Source organism: Rosa chinensis, chromosome 2, assembly GCF_002994745.2.
Source record: "Rosa chinensis cultivar Old Blush chromosome 2, RchiOBHm-V2, whole genome shotgun sequence".
NCBI classification, from domain to species: domain Eukaryota; kingdom Viridiplantae; phylum Streptophyta; class Magnoliopsida; order Rosales; family Rosaceae; genus Rosa; species Rosa chinensis.
In genome coordinates, this window is record NC_037089.1 from 44,980,234 (window position 1) to 44,995,853 (window position 15,620).

The following is a 15,620-nucleotide window of genomic DNA, read 5'->3' on the forward strand; positions in this document are numbered from 1 at the left end:
AACCAAGTCTATTGCATTATTATCAATATTGGAAGATAAAACTGACTAACTGAGTGATTCATTATACAAAGCGCACACAATCAATATAAGGATAGCATAGGTTAATTTAAACAAGAAGCTTAAAATATCTAGGCATCTAGCTAGCCCCCGGTGTAATCTGCAGACCCAAAAAAAGTAAGATATTTTCTGTCGTGATCAATACTACGTTGCATGTACAAGTTCTTTGATTTATCTTTTGGCGGCCTCTTTCTTCATATTCCCCTCCGTATAATTTTCATCTCCTTTACCTTATATGAATATCAGATGTAACATGTTCAGATAACTCTCATTCACAGCAGAAAAATAGGATGTACCATGTTCATTAATTCTTCTTTCTCCACCATTTCTCTTCTTACCCTTCTTCTCTTCACTCCTTCCTCCGCTCCTCATTTTCTTCTACTCAAATCTCCTTTACCGTTACTCTTCTTACCGCTCCTCTCTTTCCTCTCTCCACCCTTCCTTTTATTGATCTGATCCTCATCATATCCTTTTTCTGCACTACAATCAGGTTTGGATTCCTTCATATTATTTGAACCATCACGCTCGTCAGTTCTAGTACTCTTGGCTCTTCTTCTCCTCGGTTTCCTTTCTCCTTCATTCTTATTGGCGTTCTTTAGCTTGTCATGCTCCATAGCCACCTCGTCAGCATTCTTCACCTCTTGACTACTACTCGCCATGGGTTCAACCAATATTGATTCAAGAATATCTTCACCAACCTCTTCCATTGTCTTTCGCCTCGCCACCATTGCTTCAAGAACACCCATCTCATCCTCCTCCACTTCCTCATCATCAACTTCACCTGTTTCACTAAGCTTTTCCCTCTGATTATCATTAACACCATCAAGAAACTCCTCTTCGCCATCACTCCCTCCAACCACCTCATTCCTTTTTGCTTCCTCCAAAACCTTTTCTTCATCTGGTTTTTCCTCCAAAACCTCCAACAACTCCATTAACTTTGCAACCATGCGGAGATGCTTTTTTGATTGCTCATGATTCCTGCACTGCCGCTCACTCCTGTACACCTTCCTGCAAACTACACACTCCCATTCGTCTCTCTCTTTTTCCTCCTCCTCCTCCTCCTTGTTACTATATTTTCTCTTCCTCTCAACTGGTTTCGTCCACTCCTGCTCCTCATACTCTATAGCCTTCACCAACTTCTCTTTCTTCAACCGCTTCCTCCTCTCCCTCTCCTCCTCTATCTCCCTCTTTCTCTCCACCTCCCTCTTCGCTACCATCTGCATGACCCTCCTGTCGAGCCTTTTCGCAGTTTGTGCCAAACTCCTCACCTTATTGTTGTATTCCTTCTTTGCTTTCTTCCTCGCCTTCATATTTTATGCGGGACCAAAGCTTCACCCCTCTCCGGGACACCTGACTTAGATCATACTCATCATGTGGATCCTCCCAGCAGAAATCCATTATGGAACTAAAGTTGAGCCAGTAGTTGAAAAATTGAACAACCTCAGGATAAGGGGTGTCGAGATTGCCCATGTCTGGAGGCTTGTGAACCGAATTCCACGGCAGGTCGTTCTTCTTTTGAAAAGCGCGCTCGTTGGCGTAAATCCTTTGAAAAATGTCAGAGTAGGCATTGTAGAAGCTGCGGCTGGAGCTGGAGTAGCCGTTGAAGACGATGTTGTCAAAGGGTACTTCGAGGTCGGGGTTGAAAACTTCAGGGACAGCGTATGTCTGGCGGTAGGCGTTATAGGTTTCTCGCTTTATGGGATCCATAAGGATTTCGTAGGCTTGTTGGACCTCTAAAAATTTGGCAGTGGCTTCTTCTTGGGACAAGCCGCATTGGGATGATCTACATTTGTCCCAATGGTACGTGAGGATTAGTTTCCTGTGAGCAGCCTTGATTTCTTTTTCTCAGCAATTTGGTTCGAGGCCTAAGGTCTCGTAGTGGCAGACGCGCTCTGTGCTCTTCACCATTGTAGTTTGGTCGCTTGAATAAATTATGAATAGACCTAAGAGCAGTATGGTTTATATAGAGCAATGAAACCCTGTTTCATTTAATAAAAAATAATAAAAAAACAATGAATCAACACCCTAATTCTAATTGGAGAAGCAAGCGTGATTTCTACTTGACAAAGGTTACCTACTCAAACCATTAAAGGAAAATAATAAAGGAAAAGACGAACTTTCCTAAATTTTATTTAAACTTCTAAACTTTCCTAAAACCTTTGAACTGTGGTACACTTTACGCTGAGTTCTCGTATATCCTTATGTTTGCACTGTTGATGATCAATGCTAATCTATATACAATGCTCGGTTGTTTTTATATTGCTTCCAACCCCATGGATAGAATATGAACGAAGGTCATATATTTGAAACAAATCAGTCGAACTCATGTAGTATAATGATGCGGGTGTGTGTGTGTTGGTGGGGTGGTAAGGCTCTGAACTCTCATTTGGGAGGTCAGGAGTTCGAGCCCCATCATGGGTGGGGAGGGGTGGGGATTAAAAAAAAAAAAAAAAAAAAAAAAAAAAAAAAAAAAAAAAAAAATGTAGTATAATGATGCGGTGATGCCACCACAACAGTGTTTTTCGAGGCATATCCCAATAACATGTAGCACTGTCAGTGGTTTCTATGTTTGTTAATTACTCACTACTTACCCACTGGTGTTTCAAATCTAAAGAAGCAGATCCCAATAAGATGTAGCATAGAACCATGATCTTCTCACACGAACTCCACTTATTATAGCCTTCATCTTGCCGGTCTTATCACTCTTATGCCAACGAACAGTCTGTGCTTCGAGCCATGCTTTCTGTCTATCCTGCAATGCTTCTGCTGACCTGCAGAATATGCATTACATGTTTTATGGAATAAATGGAAGCTACTTTCATCTTTCTTTGCACCTGAAACAAAACCAAGTAAAATGATCATAATATTAGCTCTATGAAATAAAAAGAATCACACTGTACACAACTATTCATCCTTGTACACAAAAAGATTGGCTCATTAGCAGACAGTAAGACACCATTACTCTCAAGCCTTAAATTTCCTCCAATCCTAATATCACTGTCAATGAAATCCACAGCCACTGATACAAAAAGATATACAAAACCAACACAAATATTTTCCCAGACCATAGCAGAAAATGATCGAATTCTTCAATGAAAGAGCTTAGACTCTGACAGAAACACAGGATGAAAGCAGAAACTCAGTTAAACTCTAGTAGTATAAAAATTAGAGAACAAAAGGGTAGTAGAAGACATTTTTGAGTATGAAGTCACAACATTTGCCTATTTGGCCCAACCTTCTAAAGTTCTAATACACATTTAGTTAATCCAACCAAACTGATGCAACAGCTTTCTTTCAATTTTCAGGTTTCTTATAAGGGAAAATATATAAATCAAGGTCTCAAGTGTCTACCTAAATCACAACATCAGAGAATAAAAAGTCCTCAGAAAACCCAGTGCATGATCCAAAGAAACGGCTTAGCTGAAAAATACCAGAAATTCCTTTTGTTGAGCTTGAAGTTTCATTTCAACCATTTTGTACTGTTGAAATCTGCAAGCAGCGAATTGCCAAAAACAGTGCAACCCCATAAAATTTCATCTTCCATGTCTTTTTTTAAGGACAATAGCAATGTATGAGAAGACCAACTCATTTGAATAACCTTCAAGTATGATTCAGCCAGGATTGGAAAGAAAAAAAAGTGTCTTAGCAAGTCAGCTGTTCAAGGTCTCTGACTTGGGAAATTGATTAGAACTATATGAGTCAAAACCCAGATGATCAACATCAAAGTAGGACTCTGTTTCCACCTGCAGACTCCACTCAGATTCTAATCCTCTCAATTTCAAACAAAAACCTCAACTTCGTCTTCATCCAAAAAAAAAAAAAACAAACAAACCTCACAAATATTAGCAGAAAAAACTCAAATCACAACCACCACATTAACTACACAATTATCCAAGTCATTAAGGTATCAAAGTTCATGATCTCGACACCCGGTAACAACTACTTAGGCATCCACCTTCATAATTCCTGATTCTGCTGTTACCTTGGATGATAAAACCCGTCTCTTTGACAAGGTTCCAAACCAGGACAGTATCATTGTACATCTAGTGTGGAATCCTGGATCAAAATTTCCCCTTGTGACTGGGTGTGGTTGATGCAACGACACATTTGCAAGCATGTCATCAAAGTCAATATGATCTATGAATCTCATCAAAGTTATAAACCTTCCATGTCTTATCAATCATTCAAAGAGTTGCTCATCAGCTTATGAAAGAAACCAATAGAGGATATAGTAGATGGGATGATTAAAGCAATCAAAGAGAGTGGAATGGTTTCTGCAGAAATCTTCTGGACTCATTTCCCTATTACATGTTTAAGCCCTCCAGACATGTCTTTATCTAAGGGGTGAAGAATGTTAGGACTAGTGTTATAATGATTTTGGGCTCTAAAATTATTTGGTATGTGGACTTGGTTTGGGTTATCTTGAAAACGAGTATTTAGGGTTGGTTAGCAGATAAAGCTATATAAGGCAATCTGCCTCCATTGTAAGAATCTATCGATGAATATAACCTTGCTTAAATTATTTCCTTTTAGTTTCCTATAATTCACTTGTTCCAATTCCTTTTTGGGTTCAGATTCCAACACTATGGTGACTTCCTCAAGAACAAGATGGTAGAATTCCAGTTGCAAGCATTTCTTTTTGTTTGTGTTACAAGAATCATACCTCATGCTTGAAATTACTCCAGGCTAATACTTGCTTTGCATCTTCCACACCTTCACATCAGTTCCGTTATTCCACAACTCTTCAATTATCTATCCGCAGCCGCCTTAGTTCACCTCGGAAGGTGGGGCTAGAAGTTAGTGTTCGATATGCAGGATTTCTTATGTCTTGGTATGAACAGTCTTGGGAATGCGACCAAGCTCCCACAAGGCTCCACCACTGATCATGTTTTTTGCATTTGTTTCTGAAAGATAGTGAACTCTACATTTTTCAGCAAACTTTCTACAGAGAATTAACTTGTTCATGGTGGGATAATAAAAAAGAGGAAGGAAAGCTTACCATGTCGCGCTAAGTGGCCTAGTGCTAACTCAATGAGGCGCTTGATTGGTGAGGATCATTAGCATTATGTACAATCTAAAAGTGCACTGTCCCCAATCAAAAGAGACCTTCCATTTTTGGTCCCCCTATAATTAAATAACCAGATTAGCTCAGTCCAAAGGATGATTAAACCGTATATGTTTCAATGCAATAATTCTTTAATAGTATTTGATAAGCACAGAATACAATTGAAGTCTTGAAGACAACCACAGGAAGACCTTTTTAATAGGCTTTTACCTTGTATAGATGCCCTAGACTCGAATTTTGTGAAATTTCCAATCCCACAGGCAACTTGTGCAAGAACATCTGGAAGCCCACATCTGACCATTCCTAGCAATGCCTTAATGCCACCTTCTGTCCTTAGCTTGCTCTGTAATTTATCTGAACAATGCAATTTCATTGGTGTTAGTGACAGCAGAATATATGACATAAAATTAGTCTTTATCTGGAAAGTAGATAAAGAAACACCCTGCTTATTATTATTATTTTTTTAGGAGAACACCCTGCTGAAGAATGATGTAGATCCTACTTTTAGCATTTGATGTGATTAAGAATATCATTAGGAAATTGACTACGGATTTGAATCATTTGATAAAGAGCTTTACAGAAATTCATGAAAGTACTCGTAAGTGAACTAGCAAGGATTTTATTATGTTTGACAGGCCTCATAATTAGGTCATGATGTAATTTTCTTCAGACTGGAGCATAGAAGTTTAAAATGAAACCCCAGCTTCTCTCTAGTTCTTCTTCACTATCCGTTCCCTCTTTCTCTTCTTTTCTCCCTCTTCTATTATCTCTAGAGAAATAGTTCTTCGTTTTTAGTGAACCAGACACAGTATAGAGCAAAACGACAATAGACACAAGCGCGAAGAAAGTTTCTCACAATAGAAATATGAATAACAAATCTAATTCTGGTGCAGCCTGTACTGTAACTTCTCTGTTGCTAAAAGTCTGCTTGCTACATTCTCATGTAATTCTAAGTAGGAGTAAGGTTTCATAAGATTTACTTGAACTCATTTAGAACTTCTTGCAAGTTGCAACTTGGTGTAATCTAGAATTAAAAATGTTGAAGAAATGAACTTCAAAGAGGTCAGAAAGTTTACTGTTTCCGCAAAGATTAGCAATGGCTCCAGCAACCATTCGAAGGGTTTCTGGATCTTCACCATTAGCTGCTGTGATAGATAACAAACTGATTACCCCTTGATTCATTATCAGCTCCTGGTTGGTTTCAGAGTTCAAAGCCAAATTAAAGACCAGATTTTATTAGCCAATATTTGCAATATCTACGAAGAATCATGAACTAGGGACCAATATTTTTACCATTCATTGCTAAATTTGCAATGGCACCTGCCGCAACTCTATGTATGGTTTCTCAGAGGTTTTGAGTCAACAAAGATGTGAGAACGCCAGCTTCTACAATTTCTCCTGATTTGCTTCTGCAAATTATGGGGGAGCAGTTATTATTGCTTGCTATGCAGTAGCATTTATTATAGTGATGCAATGAAGTGATCACATCAGATCTGGAGATCGAACTTTATTCAACATGGAAACTAATAAGAAACCTACATATAGAACCGGTTCAACAGCAAAATATTATGACCCAAAATGTATTACAAGGGAAGAGGGACCCAATTTTTGTACACAGCATTAGAAGCTAATATAGATAACAGATGAACTCAGTTTCACCACACAAAATAATTTATCAATCTTTACCTATCTTTTCATCCAACCATACTTGCCCTTTTACCAAGGAGTAGTAACTGCTAGTTGGACCACGAAACAGAACATACATCTTTAACTTTCACATAGCCAAGCTATTGATGTTCGCTACATGAATCTTTTTATTCCAAAACAATTAGCATCAATCATTCTCAGGCCAATTGATCATTACTTGAAGCCAAATTCCCTCTAGCATCTTCAATAGTCGCTCTGTTTAACAACATATTTGGAAAAGGAAAAAGATCTTAAGAAATCAATTGTGCTAGTTTTTTTATCTTCTTTTCTCCCAGATAACTCGCACAGATCTTCTGGTATTGAGTGGTCCTTTGAAACTAAATGCTGTTCTACTTCAAGCATAAAACACATACTTCTGCTTATGCAATTACTCTGTAGTCTCCACATCTGAAGAGATGTTCTTAAAAGAAATTAAGCATTATGCCACAGGTAATATCAGTGACATGCTGGTGCATTGATTTTGAGAATTCAGAATATAAGCATGTAATATGGCAGTAGCAAGGCAAGGAAGATGAACGATAAAGAATTGAAATCACCTTCAGCAGCAAGATTTGCTACAACTTAGAAGGCATGAATTTGCACATCAAGATTTGCAGCAAGATATTTTTCTTCTTCCTACAAGCAAGAAAAAGCAACGAAGATATGGAAAGAACAAAGCATATGAAGTTGTCGGATACTCAAAGTGGGGAGATTGCCTCCACCTATATGGCAATCTTTTGTACTGAAATCGCATCTACCATTTTGTGATAAGATATACATATATTGTATATGGAATGCAGCTCCTAGAACTGAGTAGACACAACATAACCTAACTCATAAATAATTTCAGAGAGGTCGGTATATATCATTTTAGTTGAACCAGCAACAGGAATTTTGTCAACATATCTTCTGCTTCGGCCACCTAGTTAGTAAAGACTAAAGATGAGTGAGCTGTGATTTAGTTTTTCCTCCTGCACAACAAAAATAGTCAGATGACTATAGAAATATGACCACAGTATGTTCACTTGGGGCTAGGCAACAACAAACCTACACTTAAAATAGTTTGGAGGTATATTTAAATTAAAGAACTAGCTTTGAACACGTGAAAAGGGTTTACAAGAACAAAACACAGCAACGAAAAGTTATTAAGAGGAGAACTCATAATCTCTAAATCTTTGGCTCCAAGTAAGTGAATACAAGGTATCAACTCCCTGATACATCTTCGCCAAATATAGGATTGCAGACGTTTTGTAGCTTTTTCATCTTATTCTCAATTTCTTCAAGAGTCCAAGGTTGGTTATCATTCTCAAGCCAGTGAATTACTTTTCCAACCTCATCCGCAATTTTCTTCATGACTTCTGGTTCGATATTTGAGTGATTATAAATTCTTCGCCTCTGGTCATATGCATAGTTTTCCAACGCAGTCTTAGCCTCCATTTTCTTCTTATACTCATTGTCTTCTAATTTGTACTTCTCTGCCTCCTTGACCATCCTCTCGATTTCCTCCTTAGATAACCTGTTTCTGTAGTTTGTCGTGATTATGATCTTGCTCTTATTTCCCGTTAGCTTTTCCTCCGCAGAGACAACCAAAATTCCATTATTATCAATCTCAAAACAAATGCTGATATCCGGCACTCCCCTTAATGCAGGACGGATGCCTGAGAGCTTAAATGTACCCAACAATGTGTTATCTCTGGGTGTTGGTCTTTCACCCTCGTACACAGAAATCGTCATATATGTTTGTCCACTATAAGAAGTTGTGTAAAATCCTTCTTTCTTGGCGGGGATGGCAGTGTTTCTTGGGATAAAAACATCCATAACTCCTGTATAATTTCTTATACCAAGAGAAAGTGGAGTGACATCCAATAGCAGTAAATCCTGAACCTTCTCAATATTACCTTCACCGCTCATAATTGCAGCTTGTACAGCTGCACCATATGCAACTGCCTCATCAGGATTGATGCTTTTGCAAAGCTCCTTACCATTGAAAAAATCCTCCAACAATTGTTGTACTTTGGGAATTCTAGTAGATCCACCAACAAGTACAACATCATGAACGATGGTCTTGTCCATTTTAGCATCTCTCAAACACTTTTCGACTGGCTCCATGCATTTTGTAAAAAGATCCATGTTGAGCTCCTCAAATTTTGCCCTGGTTATTTTGGAGTGAAAGTCAATACCTTCAAATAAAGAATCAATTTCAATGATAGTTTCGGTGGTGGAAGAAAGAGTTCTCTTTGCTCTCTCACAAGATGTTCTCAGCCTTCTTAGTGTTTTAGGATTGTTACTGATGTCCTTTCCGTGCTTCCTCTTAAACTCTTGTATGAAATAGGTCACCATTCTATTGTCAAAATCTTCACCCCCAAGATGAGTATCTCCTGCAGTAGCTTTCACCTCAAAAATTCCTTCATCAATCTTGAGAAGAGAAACATCAAAAGTACCACCACCAAGATCAAATATAAGAACATTTTTTCCACGAACAATTGTGCCTTTTTTGTTAAGACCATAGGCAATGGCAGCTGCCGTTGGCTCATTGATAATACGTATGACATTCATACCGGCAATCAAACCAGCATCTTTTGTAGCCTGTCGCTGAAAGTCATTAAAATATGCTGGCACAGTTATAACAACATCTTTTACTGTTGATCCGATGTAGGCCTCTGCTATTTCACGCATTTTAAAGAGAATCATGGAAGATATTTCCTCAGCAGCAAACTTCTTCTCCATATTATTGTAGTTAACCACAATTACGGGTTTGTCCCTGACACCACGAACCTTGAAAGGCCACAACTTCATGTCACTCCTAACAGAGGGATCGCTAAATCTCCTACCAATCAACCGCTTTGCATCTGAATTATAATATAGATAAAGCATAAGTAATTATATAGTGCTACAAAAGCATTAAAAAAAAAAGTTGTTTATGGAGGCTAAGAATAAACTCACCAAATACAGTGTTAGTAGGGTTCGTAGAGACTTGATTCTTAGCGGCATCACCAATGAAACGACCATTGTTGGTAAAAGCAACATAAGACGGTGTCGTTCTGTTGCCTTGGTCATTAGCTATGATCTCAACGTGACCGTGTTGCCATATTCCAACACATGAGTAAGTTGTTCCGAGATCAATACCAATCGCTGGACACACATCTTTTGCAGCCATAGCCGTTGTAGGTATGAATATTATTTTTTTCTTGATAAACCTTAAACAAAGAGAAAAGCGTTAATGTTGTTTTGTGTGAATGTGTGATGGATTATTTATAGAGATTTGAGTGATAATACAAAATCCTAAAACATTTAGGATAGTAGCAAATCTATTCCTTGTGTTTACCGGAAGAAACTATCCTAATTGATACTAGGAGTCCCAAGGTAATTGGTAAACGTAGCTAGCTGAATTGATGAAACACTTCTCCACAGCTAGCATTTGCCCAGCTCACAGAAAGCATTGCATTCACTCAAACCCATCTCGGAAATGTACAGAAAGCATTTGCCCAGCTCACAGAAAAAAGTCATCTCCTTTAGTCCTTTTTCCTTTCCTTTGCTACCGAAACCCAGTAACAACTCCAACTTTTATTATTTTCCATCTTCATGCAAAGAAGAAATTGACAGAAACTCATTTCGAGTCCGAAGAAGCTGCAATCCAATCTTGAATTTGATTGACAATCTGCAGCAGCTCTCTAAGAACCCGGTGATGAACTGGCAATCCAAGCCTCAACGTCCACAGCTCAAAGTTTCTGAATTTATAACTCCACCAAAATAACAACCCGTCAAGTCAACAACAATCACAACTCAACTAACCTTATTTTGATCCTCAACGTTTTCCGGAAACTCGACCAAGCTCAACTACTGATGATCTGACAGTCACCAACTCGAAATTTCCAGACTTTAACTTCAATCAAGGTTAGTCCTCGCCTATAGATGCAGTCTAACCAGAAACCCAGCCAACAAGTGCCGGAAAACGGAGAACCGTGCCGGAGCCGAGAGTAACCCATAAATGAAAATCATCAGAACTTCATCTAATTCGAAAACAAAGTACACCAACGTGTAGAGCATGATGAGAGGAGTGATTTTCATACCACATGCACCCCAAACGGTGGCCGGAGTCGCCGGAGGTTCTTCAAGCTTTGGATCATTGATTCTCCGTTCACAGTCGCTGCCTGTATCATCCGAGGCCACAGGAGCGTAGGCGACAGCGAGACGAAGAAGGTGGTGCTCATTCGCCGGCCGGAGGTGGCCTGACGGTGGAGCGCCGGTCGGGTTAGGATCGGGTCGCTGCTCTCGGTTTCGAGTCGGAGACCTCGAAGCCTCTGGACGTGATCTCGATCCTTGATCTGATCATGCGTATTTATATCCCCAAGTTCAATCTATTTCAATGGCTAGGATGAAGCGGTGGTGGAATTGAAGGCCACGATCGCACCGTTGATTTTCTATTATTTTCTAAAACCTCATAACTTCGAAAAATCACGATAAATAGCTCGGGTATCCTAAAAATTCTCCAAAAATTTTCACGAACTTGTCGTGTCGTATACTTTATTATTCAATCCTTAAATCGATGACTTCACTTTATGAAAATTTCTGAAAATATTCTCAAGTACTTTGACATTTATCGAGATCGTTAAATTTTCTCGTAGGATCTCCACTAAGCTCGATACGTTTTTCCGGAGCTCACATCCGCCGTCATATCGACATGAAATAAACCGGTCAACCCTTTAAAAGCTTCTACTTTCCTAAGGGGAGCCGACCCTTAAGGAGATAAAATTCCCGAAATTTTCACATTGGTTGATATAGCTCCAACCCACGAGAGCGTGAGAGCTGACAGATCGAAAAAAATAAGTTGTGAGTGAGCGGTTATGAACATATTAGTTTTATATGGTATTTAAGGTTTAGGGTTGACCTACTAGATCGAGACCCAAACGACGACGAAAATAGCTGAAATTTTGACCATAATTATATCTTCTTATCATGATATATAACATCCTACGGTCTATTTTAATAAAGTCTATTTCCTCCACATTGTTCCTCATGGAAGGTTTGGTATTTGATACAACTAATAAACAAGTTATATTACATTAGTAGACATATAAGGATTTTGTGCGATCTAAATAATCGAAATTGGAAATTGATAAATTTTAAATTACCCTTCTATTTATAGCATAATATGTATAAAAAAAAAAAATTAACCCCATCCGCCGTCATTTCGACATGAAATAAACCAGTCAACCCTTTAAAAACTTCTACTTCCCTAAGGGGAGCCGACTCTTGATGAGATAAAATTCCTGAAATTTTTACATTATTGATATAGCTCCTACCCACGAGAGTGTGAGAGCTACAGATCGGAAAAAATAAGTTCCGAGTGAGAAGTTATGACCATATTAGTTTTATGTGGTATTTAAGGTTGACCTACTAGATCGAGACTCAAACGACGACGAAAATAGCTGAAATTTTAACCATAACCATTTGTAACATCCTACGGTTGATTTTGATAAAGTCTATTTCTTACGCATTGTTGCTCATGGAAGGTATACTTTTCATTCCAACTAACAAGCTAGTTATACCACATTAGTGGAGATATAAGAATTTTGTGCGATCCAAAAAAATTGAAATTAAAAATAGATAAATTTGATATTACCCATCTATTTATAATGTATTAGTAGGTATTGTGTAAAAAAATTAACCCAATCTGCTGTCATTTTGACATAAAATAAACCGGTCAACCCTTTAAAAACTTTTACTTCCCCAAGGGGAGCCGACCATTAAGGAGATAAAATTTCTAAAATTTTTACATTATTTGATATAGCTCCTACACACCAGAGCGTGAGAGCTGACAGATAGAAAAAATAAGTTACGAGTGAGCGGTTATGAGCATATTAGTTTTATGTGGTATTTAAGGTCTAGGGTTGACCTACTAGATCGAGACCCAAATGACAACGAAAATAGTTGAAATTTTGACCATAACAATTTTTTCTTATCATGATAACATCCTACGGTTGATTTTGATAAAGTTTATTTCCTACACATTGTTGCTCATGGAAGGTATATTTTTCATTACATGCAACTAATTAGTTATACCACAACTAATTAGTTATACCACATTAGTAGACTTTTCATCACTCATGGAAGGTATACTTTTTAATACAGCTAAAAAACAAGTTAGACCACATTTGTAGGCATATATGGATTTTGTGCGATCAAAAAAATGGAAACTTGAAATCGATAAATTTGATATTACTCATCTATTTATAGTGTATTAATAGGTATTGTACAAAAAAAAAATTAACCCAATTCGTCGTAATTTCTACATCAAATAAAGTGGTCAACCCTCAACATACTTACACGTCCCTAAGGGGAGCTGAACCACGAGGAGATAAAATTCCTGAAATTTGTACATTAGTTGATATAAGTCATACCTATGAGAGCGTGAGAGCTGACAGATCGAAAAAATAAGTTACGAGTGAGTGGTTATGTGCATATTAACTTTATGTGGTATTTAAGGTTTAGAGTTGACCTACTAGATCGAGACCCAAATGATGATCAAAATAGTTGAAATTTTGACCATAACAATTTCTTCTTATCATGATAACATCCTACGGTTGATTTTGATAAAGTTTATTTCCTACACATTGTTGCTCATGGAAGGTATATTTTTCATTACATGCAACTAATTAGTTATACCACAACTAATTAGTTATACCACATTAGTAGACTTTTCATCACTCATGGAAGGTATACTTTTTAATACAGCTAAAAAACAAGTTAGACCACATTTGTAGGCATATATGGATTTTGTGCGATCAAAAAAATGGAAACTTGAAATCGATAAATTTGATATTACTCATCTATTTATAGTGTATTAATAGGTATTGTACAAAAAAAAAATTAACCCAATTCGTCGTAATTTCTACATCAAATAAAGTGGTCAACCCTCAACATACTTACACGTCCCTAAGGGGAGCTGAACCACGAGGAGATAAAATTCCTGAAATTTGTACATTAGTTGATATAAGTCATACCTATGAGAGCGTGAGAGCTGACAGATCGAAAAAATAAGTTACGAGTGAGTGGTTATGTGCATATTAACTTTATGTGGTATTTAAGGTTTAGAGTTGACCTACTAGATCGAGACCCAAATGACGATCAAAATAGTTGAAATTTTGACCATAACCATTTCTTCTTATCATGATAACATTCTACAGTCGATTTTGATAAATTATATTTCCTCCACCTTATTGCTTATGGAAGTATACTTTTTAATACAGCTAATAAACAAGTTAGACCACATTAATAGACAGAAAGATTTTGTGCGATAAAAAAATGGAAACTTGAAATCTATAAATTTGACATTACTCATCTATTTATAGCGTATTAATTGGTACTGTGCAAAAAAATTAACCTAATCCATCGTCGTTTCTACACCAAAAAAAGGGGTCAACCCTTAACATACTTACACGTCCCTAAGGAGAGCTGAACCACGAGGAGATAAAATTCCTGAAATTTTTACATTAGTTGATATAGGTCATACTCACGAGAGTGTGAGAGCTGACAGATAAAATAAAAAGTTGCGAGTGAGCGGTTATGAGCATATTAGTTCTATGTGGTATTTAGGGTTTAGGGTTGACCTAGAAGATTGAGACCCAAACAACATAGCTGAAATTTTGATCATAATTATATATTCTTATCATGATGACATCCAACGGCCGATTTTGATAAAGTCTATTTTCTCCACATTGATTCTCATGGAAGGTATAATATTTGTTACAACTAATAAACAAGTTAGACCACATTAGTAGGCACATTAGTCAGCCCTCACACTCTCGTGGGTAGGGGGTCTAGTAACCTATGTCAAAATTTCTAAATTTTTATCTCCTCGTGCTATTGCTCCCCTTAGGGTTGACCTCTTTGACCACTGTCGAATTGACGTCGGATCGGCCTATTTTTTTTACACAGTACATACTTATATGTTATAAATAGATGGGTAATATCAAATTTATCGATTTCTATTTTAGAATTTTTAGATCGCACCAATTCTTTATATGTCTAGTAATGTAGTATAACTTGTTTATTAGGGGTATTAAAAACTTAAACCCTCCAACACCATCATGGTTGAGGAAATGGAATTTATGAAAATCCACTGTTGGATGTTGGTCAAAATTTCAGCTTTTATCGTCGTCATTTGGGTCTCGATCTATTAGGTCAACCCTAAACCCTAAATACCGCATAACACTAATATGCTCATAATTGATCATCCCTCACACTCTCATGGGTAGAGGGTCTAGTAACCTATGTCAAAATTTCTAGATTTTTATCTCCTCATGCTATAGCTCCCCTTTGAGAAGTTTACGTCTACAAAGGGTTGACCGCTTTGACCACTGTCGAATTGACGTTAGATCAGCCTCATTTTTTTACACAGTACATACTTATATGCTATAAATAGATGAGTAATGTCAAATTTATCGATTTCCATTTCATAATTTTTGGATCACACCAATTCCTTATATGTCTAGTAATGTAGTATAACTTGTTTATTATGGGTATTAAAAACTTAAACCCTCCAACACCATCATGATGGAGGAAATTGAATTTATGAAAATCCACCGTTGGATGTTATTACCATAACAATATATGGTTATGGTCAAAATTTCAGCTTGAGTTTTTCTATTGGAACCTCCAAATTTACTCACTTGACATCTATGCTTTTTACACCTCTTATCAAATTTTCAAATACTAAATTTACTTACTAAACCTCACTAAACTTCCTCAAATAACCTCACTCATATAATTTGCAAACAAATTATTATCTTTAAAATAAAAAAATTTAGTC

General features: G+C 37.3%; 1 protein-coding gene and 1 pseudogene across 1 annotated transcript; both read right to left on the reverse strand.

Annotated features, from left to right (window-relative positions):
• Window positions 1-425: 425 nt before the first annotated feature.
• Window positions 426-1,004, reverse strand: LOC112184357. Its single transcript, XM_024322616.1, has one exon. It carries the CDS (start codon window positions 1,002-1,004, stop codon window positions 426-428), a length of 579 nt encoding a protein of 192 aa, XP_024178384.1.
• Window positions 1,005-5,056: 4,052 nt separating this feature from the next.
• Window positions 5,057-11,133, reverse strand: LOC112190900 (annotated as a pseudogene).
• Window positions 11,134-15,620: the final 4,487 nt, after the last annotated feature.

Bases quoted from the DNA above. Each gene is read 5' to 3' on its own strand.
- LOC112184357 (XM_024322616.1), bottom strand. From the start codon at position 1,004: ATGGTTGCAAAGTTAATGGAGTTGTTGGAGGTTTTGGAGGAAAAACCA.